The 8,661-nt window shown below is 50.9% G+C and overlaps 1 protein-coding gene across 3 annotated transcripts; it reads left to right on the forward strand.

The window, feature by feature from the left end:
- Positions 1-1,012: 1,012 nt before the first annotated feature.
- LOC129124957 (antigen-presenting glycoprotein CD1d-like) lies at positions 1,013-4,400 on the forward strand. 3 transcript variants are annotated; one of them, XM_054640174.2, is made up of 6 exons: positions 1,013-1,157; positions 2,377-2,634; positions 3,201-3,485; positions 3,575-3,859; positions 3,982-4,078; positions 4,205-4,399. In XM_054640174.2, the coding sequence occupies exons 1-6, from the start codon at positions 1,085-1,087 to the stop codon at positions 4,248-4,250; spliced, it is 1,044 nt and encodes a 347-aa protein (XP_054496149.2). In that variant the 5' UTR covers positions 1,013-1,084; the 3' UTR covers positions 4,251-4,399. The 3 variants fall into 3 exon arrangements, with proteins under 3 accessions (XP_054496149.2, XP_077040442.1, XP_054496148.2); XM_077184327.1 differs by having other exon boundaries at positions 1,022-1,157; positions 2,458-2,634; positions 4,205-4,400; XM_054640173.2 differs by having other exon boundaries at positions 1,022-1,157; positions 2,374-2,634.
- The last annotated feature ends 4,261 nt before the right edge of the window (positions 4,401-8,661 follow it).

Below are 8,661 nucleotides of genomic sequence, written 5' to 3' on the forward strand. Positions count from 1 at the left end.
TGGACATCCCCTGCATCATGCTGCTGGGGAAGTTGGTGTCATTTCTGGGCCTACCAGACCACCACAGCATCCCTACTTCTCTCTGGGACAGCTCCATGGAAACAAAAGTATTCAGTGTTTGGACACTACCGAGCTGAACCCCTCAAACTTGCCCTTGCTTGTGCTTTTGGTTCTGCCTTTGCCCCCAGTGCAGGCACTACCCAAAAGAGGGGAAGAGAAACTGCATGTTGAGGAGAGGAGTTGAGAGGAGGAGTCGATTGGAAACATTGTGAGGAGAGGCTGACTCTGGTCACCCCATGATCCCTCCAGCACTGGACACTGCTGCCAAGAGGGACTGAGCAGGGGCATGGCTCCCACCATTTCTGTTCCCATGCACAAGGGGCTCTTGAGGATGGGGACTGGATTCCTCATCAAAACTGGTGGGAAGGAAAGGGGAGTTGCTAGCCCCACCCCCAGGTGTTTAGAGCAGAGTAGGGGCTCCTCAGCAGTGTCCTACAGCTTTGGTCTAGGTAGAACAGCTTGTTGCCTCCTCCCTGGGAGCCCCATCCCCAGAATTAGGCAAGTGACGCAGGAGCAGCCTGAGCTGGAGGTGCCAGGAGAGGGAGAGGGTATCCCTTCTCCCCGTGAAGGGGTTGAGAAGACAGCAACCATCTTTCTCCAGTCAGGTCTGAAATCCAAAAGCCATCGTCACCTCCATTGGTGCTGATGCATCCCACAAGAACAGGGATAGGACAATAGGTGGGGAGGGGGAGTCAGGAAAACCCAGCTTGGATGCTTGAATATCTATTTTCCTAGTGCTGTTTCATGGGTCTCTCTTTCCCCACCTTCTCCTTCTGGCTGAGCTTTCCCCAGCCCCAGCCTGTCAAGGCGTTTCGTGCTCACGACCTTATTTCAGCTTTTGTCCCTCCCACACATCCCCAGCTTTCGGCTTGGGACCTCTGGGCCCCTCCCTTGACACACTGATTCTCCAATTGGTGGAGAGGCACCGCAGTGACTGCTGGTCTGGGTTGAAGCTTAGGTTCCCACAGGTTCTTCCTCCTCCCACAGTCACTGCTGCTGCTTCTTCAGCCTTGCCGCGTGCACCATGCAGCACCCTCACCTCCTCCTCTTCCTCTTTCTCCCGATCCTCCTCCCTGGGATGTGGGCAGACCCAGAGGGTAAGTGGGAGCCCTGACTCACCTCAACCACTCTTACCACCCCCGCCCTGTCAGAGAACTCCACAAGTTCTGCTCAGGGGCGGCATGGCCAGGCTACTGTGCCATATCGGGGAGGGGGGGTGGATGATTCCCAGCATCAGAGGGCCACCTCCCATCGTGCACCATCCAAACAAGCCTTGTCTGCCTACCCATCCTGCCTCCAGCTCAGGACTTCTGCCTCACCAGCTCCAACACAAGGCCTTGGGCACACAAGCAGAAGAGACAACAGTGGTCCCCAGCCAGGCCTTGGGTGTGAAGTTACCCTGCAAGATGTCCTCCCCCTGCAGGGAGCCCACGGGCCATGGGTGCCAGGCAGATCTCAGCTCCACATGGTGCTGAGGGCCTCTTCCAGCAGCCTCTCATTCGTTAGGGAGCTGCACCTGTCAGAGGGTTTTTTGGGCACTGCTGTCACACAGAGAGTTTTACCACAACCCTGTGAGACCTTATGCTTCCGGGGCAGGCAGCATCAGACACAAAAAGTCAGGACTGATCTCTGGGCTTGGCTGGTGTCCGGCTGGCCCTATCAGGGACCCCCAAATCTGGACAAAATGCCCTTTTCTGTCAACCATCCTCCATATCCTCTGTACCACGTCCATATCTTTGGCAGATACAGATCCTGGCACAGGTGTTTCTCCTGGGGGGAAACATCACTCCAAACAAGCAGCAAGGTGCCCTTTCATCTGCTCTGCACAATAATACAGCAGCTGTGGCCAGGAGGGAGGCATGGAAAGGAGGGGACAAAATGCCTAAAATCCTCTGCAGGAGATTACCGCTTTGCTGAAAGAAAAATAGAGAAGGAAAAAGAGCAGTGAAGTTAGAGGAAGTTAGACAGGAAAGCAACCCTGAGCAGGATGAAGAGCATAGAATCATAGAAGTGCAGAATGATTTGGGGTGAAAAGGACCTTTAAAGGCCATTTAGTCCAACCCCTCTGCCATGGACAGGAACACCTTCCCTGCCCAAACAACCTGGCCTTGAATGTTTCCAGGGATGGGACATCCACCATATGTCTAGGTAACATGTACCAGTGTCTCACTACCCCTCACTTAAATAATTTCTTTCTTATTATCTAGTCTAAATCCCCTGTTTCCCCTCCAGCGCCTCCACTTTGTGTTTCCCCTTTAGCACCTCCACTCATCTCCTTCCTGCACCCTTTCCTGTCTCCATCCTCTCTTCTAGCAGAGCCACAGGTTATCCAGTACCTCCTGACTAGCCTCTTTGCCAACATCAGCTCTGCTGAGGTGTCATGTGTGGCACTCGTAGGGGACATAGCCATCTTAACACTGGATCCAGCCAACTGGAGCATCCACTTCCACTGGCCCTGGGTCAGCCAGGCTGCAGCTGAAGATGACGGGGAAAAGATGATGTCCCAGTACAAAATCGCTCTGCGCAATATTATCCGATTTGTGCATGACACAGTTCAGCAGACAAAACAGCACTGTGAGTACAGAAACGAGCCCTGCCACATCCCTAGTCCTTCTCCCCAGGTTTTGGCTGTGGCCTCCTCCCCACCAGGATGGCATTTGGGGGAATCTCACAGGGTGCAACAGCTGCTGAAACACTGCAGCTGCTGTGGAATATGACTAGCAGGAGTGGGTAGGGCAGCAGACCAAAAATACCCCTTGGGGCTTCTGCCATCTAGCACAAGGAGCCCTTCTGTATGTCAGGGAGCTGCCACCAAATTTACTGGAGCTGAAGGATTGACACAGCAAATTTACTGGAGCTGAAGGATTGACACATCATGAAAGAGAAAACTGGGGGCAAATACTTTGGGGGACAGAATTCTTGTTAAGCAAGCACTCCACACCAGTATCCACTCCATTCTTCCAAGGGGCCTGAGGGCTTGCAGGGTGTCTGGGGTCTCCTGAAGCATGGCCTTATCCCCTGCTGCCCATTGCACCCTGCTTTCCACTGCATCCCTGAATGTGCTTTCAGACACATCCCACCTCATGCCACCCACGTTCCACCCACTCATGGGACCTCTCCATTGCCTTTGCCGTTGACAGACCCCTTGGTGGTTCAGTTCCGTGCAGGCTGTGTGCTGTACCCGAATACGACGAGCCAGGGCTTCCTGAATGTTGGCTGGGATGGCAGAGACCTCGTAGCTTTTGAGGTAGATAAACAGGGCTGGGAGGCCCGGCAGCCATCCCAGGTGGCAGAGCTGGTCAGCAAGAGCCTCAACAGGCAGAAGTCTCTCAGAATACTCCTGGAGCACCTTCTCTCTATCTGGGTATGCCAGAGCAACTTCCTCACCCTGAAGAGGTATGGGAAGGAAATTCTAGAGAGACAAGGTAAGACCACCCTGACCCTGCAACAGCCAGCCCAAAGGCCCCCACACTGGGGCCCAGCTGTGCCCCACCCCTTTGCTCTCACTCCCCAGAGCTGCCTGTGGCCACGGTCTTCGCCCGCACCCCCAGCCTAGACCAGCTGCTGCTTGTTTGCCATGTCACTGGCTTCTATCCCCGTCCCATCAGCGTGGCCTGGCTGCAGGATGGCCAGGAGGTGCCTCCGGGCCCGGTGCTCAACACCAGCACCATCCTGCCCAACGCTGACCTCACCTACCAGCTCCGCAGTGTCCTGGCTGTGGCTCCCCGTGATGGGCACAGCTATGTCTGCCGTGTGCGCCACCACAGCCTGGGCATCCGCAGCCTTCTCATCCCATGGGGTAGGTGCCACCCGTGGGAGATGGGGTGCAGGCTGCAGATAGTAGCCCCTAGACCTGTGAGGGGCAGCTCCTGACTGGCGCTGCCACCCTCACACAGTCACCCTCCTCTCTCCCTGTCCCAGAAAACCGCAGTGCAGCTCCAACCATCAGCATCACCATTGCAGTGCTGCTTCTTGTGACAACAGCCTTTGCTGGGGGTTTTTGGTGGTGGAAGCGCAGGTGAGCTCTCCCTCCCATCTCCTGCTGTAAGATTTATGGGCATATAGGTCGGTTCAGGGGTTGCAGCAGCTCTGTAGGGGTGAAGTCCCTGAGACTGTCACCACAGCTCACACATAGTCTTTGCAGGAAAGGTAACGAGGCTACATGGGAGACCCAGGAATTCATCATTTGAGGCCTTGCTACCCACACAGCAACAGCTTCTTGCTCTCTGTTCTTACTTCATGTCCCACCCCTGACCCATCAGCACCAACATGATTTTGTTCTGGAAAACCACCACATTAAACAGCTGAAAACTTCTTCTGATACATGTGGTTCCTGTGTCTCTCACCCTTCTTCCCCCCTCAGGAGCTTTTCTCAGGAAACTCCTCGGCGCACTAGAGATACTCCCTATTGCAAGCAGAGACATTTCCTTTTCCTGGACTCTGGTTGGTCCGCATCTGGCATGTCAGGAGAAGCCAGTCCTCTGACAGTCCCTTCCACATCTCTCCATGGCCAGTGTCTATTCCTGACAGGGCAGTCACAACCCAGGGCCAGACCACTGTGGGGTTGCTGAGTGAGATGTGTGATGGTGCAGGCCACAAATCAGGGAGAGATGGAGAGACATGAGCTCTTTACTGGGGAGACAAGGGAAAGGAGAAACCAACACCCCTGACATCCCTGACACATTTTTAGTACACTGAGCTGCCCCATCTCCAGGGCTGACCTCACCCTTTAGATCAGGATCTCTTCCACTTCTGACTCCTGCCCCCATGCTTCCTTCCTGTCTCTGTAAAAGCTGGAAGGATGGAGGATTGTCACCCTTCCACTATGCCTGACAGCTATGAAAGAGCCATGCTGAGGTCCTGGGAGACTCTGAGCAACACACCCCACAGCAGGATGTGATTGTCATCAGTTCATTTTGTATTGTCCATTGCTCCTTCCTCCTCACCCTGCTCCAGTGTGGAGTCCCACTTACAGGAGACAGTGTTCCACAAATGTCTCCAGCATGGGTCCTTTCTGTGGGCTGCAGTTCTTCAAAAACTGCTCCAGCATGGGTCCTTTCTATGGGGTCACTCCTTCAGGAACGGGCTGCTCCAGTGTGGATTGCCCTCAGGGTCACAAGTTCTGCCAGGAACCTGCTCCAGCACAGTGTCTCCATAGGGTCACAGTCTCTCTCAGGCACACCCACCTTCTACGACATTGGACTCCTCCAAACGCTGCAGGTGGATCTCTGCAGGTGTGGACCTTCATGGGCTGCTGCAGGACAGCTGCTTCCCCAAGGTCTTCACCACAGGCTGCTCGGGGACCATCTCTGCTCAGTTGCCGGGAGCCAGCAGGGTCCCTGCCGGACCGCTGCCGAGCGAGCTGCCAATGGTGACCCGGACTACACCTGACGTCACCTGACGTCACCTGGTGCCCGGTAGATCCCCGGCGCCTCTGCCCCGCCCGCCTCACGCTTCCATTGGCTATGCCACGGCCCGCTCGCCAATGCCATTCGTGCTCCTCCTACGTCACCGGTCACCGGGCGAGCGTGGGACAAGCGCGGCAGGGAGGTGGGGCTAACCCGCACTCCCAGTCCTTGCCCTCGGCCCCATTCAACCCCGGCCCTGAGCTTCCAAGCGCTCGCTGTGGCTTCCTGCCGATTCCGCATGTCCCCGGATCCAGCCGTCAGTCACCCTCGGCACCGGAGAGCCGGGGATGAGCCCAAGGCGTTTCTCGCCTCAGCTCCAGATTTCAAGATAAAGGCAAAAAGCCAGGAAGATGTTTGCAATTGTCGGGCCTGCTTAAAAACCCAAAGGCATGTTCCATCACCTGTCTTAGGGAGCCAGAGAGACATGACATGGTGAAATAATCCAACCATTTGGTCCAGAATTATTAGAGCATTGTGGACCTCATTGTCATGACATTGTTTCCCTCTTTCTCTCTTTCTGTATGCACATACCTATATGTATGAATACAAAACGTGTATAAAACTGCTGAAAATTTAAACTTCCAAAATTTCATACCAAAGCAATAATATCTCCCTGTTTGGGTGGGTTATACTGCAATTCCCACCTCTTTTGAGAAACATTTCTTGCTAGTGGATATGCCAGGCAGAAATCTGAGACACCAAGGTACTATCATCTTTGGGGACTGACACCATCAAAACTGCTTCTAATGAGCTCCAGGGTAAAGCCTTTATTGTAAAATAAATTAATTGATGGATATTACAAACTGAAGAGATTAAAGCTTACCTGATCTGTGATCCTTTTATCCGTCATTCAAACAGGGTCTCTGAATACTTTCAAAACCTTCTGGATAATACCAGTTTATTCGCAGCTGGCTGCAAATCAGGGACAAACTACTCAGGGGTCAGAAGGTGCCTTTTAACGGATATTTAAATTCTGATACAGCCATACCCTACAGCCCTACTGATGACCTTAAGTACAAGGCCTATACACTAATGATCAGGGTTTCTTAGGCCATTGGTTTCTCCCAGATGGTCACTAATCCCCAGAAAATGCTTTCCCACCTAAGTTGTTAATATCTAATTAAGACTCCCCAACGGTGATATCTCTGTCTAGATACAAGTTTTCTATTCCCCCTTAAAGACATTGAAGACTCCAATACTTTCCAATCAAGGCACACACTTTTCAAGAAGCACAGCAGCCTATCAGTAACACTCCAATCACTGGGAAATAAGATCCACGTGGAGTATACATATGTCAGATGAGACTTTGTACATCTGCAGAAAATGCATTGGCCATTAAAAACCTCCTGATCCCAGGACTGCATATACATTCCAGATCCCTCTCTCAATGTCCCAGTGGAAGTTACAATGCAGACAACGACTGTCAGCTTTGGTAACCTTTCTTAGAATAAATGTTTTTTTCAGGACTTCCTTCAGCTCAACCAAGCCAAGCAGCAAAGAGCAATCATGATGGTTAATAAATTATCTTCTTTTCACTCCTAGTGGGCAACTCAAGTCTTACTTCCTGAATCCATGATAATTGTTAAAAAATACCAAATCCTTCTGGTTATTGCACACAGCACAGGTTTCACAGCATCTTTTTTCAGTCCTGTGGAGGGATGGGATATTTGGAGCCCCATTTTAGAGAGAAGGAGCTAAAGCAAATGGAGAGGAGCTAATCCTCCCTCCTTTTGCATACTCTGGTCAAATAACCTGATATGGTTTTTCAGAGCACATGGAAGGATGTAGGTGACCCCTCCACTACTCCTCATATGGGAGAGACACCACATGCATCTCTGCCAGCAGGGTGTTAAGCTTTTCACCTGATGCCAGTTTCTCCAGACCTACTTGTTAAATTTTTCTGTCTTAGGCAATTTCTCCATCACATTCTTCAGCAATGCGTACCTTATTACTGGCCTGCAAAAATGAATTACCACCTTCCCTTCCATGCTTTCCACAGCAGTTCAGCACAGTGGAAAGTGCATTTGCATCCACAATTTATGACAGAGAAACCTAAATTATTCTTTCTAAGGTACTTTCTAAGGTTTGGAGCAAACATATTTAGGTAAGGAGAGAGAGCCATCTCTCTGTCATTTGTTTCCTACAAATAATCTGAACTTAGTAAATTCTGGCCTGAATTTTGGAAGCACATCCATCCTTGGTTAATAACACGTCTCTTTATTGCCTTCTCTAATTTTTTATTTCTTGTCCTCTTGAAATCTCTCTAAGAGGTGCAGGGCCGATGCTTGTTGTTCACATGAGCTGCTTGCACCATGATCCCAGAACTGAGTGACCAGGAAAGGATGCAGAAACTGTTTCAGTCATGCTGCAAAATTACTTGTTCCAGATATTTCCTTCTGTAAACATGCTTCGAATTTTAATAATTGTCTCAAAATTGGACAAGAGATAATTTCTCTCCAATAGTCACTAAATAGACACTTTTCCTATTTCTCCCTCCAGTATAGAAATTGGGGTAAACATGCTAAAAGCATCTAGCAAATTATTAGAGCCACCTTGACCCCTAATTGCTCTTGTGCTTTCCTGAAGGTAAAATAAGAAGCTCTTAAACTCTATGTTCAAGGCCACAGCAACTTACCAGACAATCATCACACATACCAGAGAAAGAAGGGCCAGGAATCCCAGTGGATCCTATTAATCCTTTGCCATTACTATTTACCTCAGTTAAGCCCTTTTTCTGGTGGTTTTGTTTTGTGTTGTTTAGTATTATTTGGGGTTTTTTTTCTGTTCAGCCCATGTGTCTGAACTAGTAGCATGCTTATTTCACCTGGCAGCTAGAATCACTCAGCGCCATACACCACATCGCCTTCCACCAGCTCAGACCCACGTCCATGGTTCATACAGCTCTCTTGGAATGTTTTGCTGACTATAGCTTATGTTAGCTTCACTTTTGCTACCCACTCCCAATGGTCTGTACTGGGACTGCAGTTCCTGTGCATCTGTGCTTGTGGAAGTGGGTTGTGTCTGATGTTTTCAAGGTATTTTTCCCCAGACCTAAAGGCAGCATCATGTGGAATTGCAGAGAGATGGATGGAGGACAGCAGTTCTGCCATGGAAGCCTTGGACCAAGGGCTCTTGCCACTGGAGGTGACAGTTTGCCACCTGGAAGTTGCTTTTCCTTTCTCATGCTGTTGGC

Source organism: Agelaius phoeniceus, chromosome 11, assembly GCF_051311805.1.
Source record: "Agelaius phoeniceus isolate bAgePho1 chromosome 11, bAgePho1.hap1, whole genome shotgun sequence".
NCBI classification, from domain to species: Eukaryota; Metazoa; Chordata; class Aves; order Passeriformes; family Icteridae; genus Agelaius; species Agelaius phoeniceus.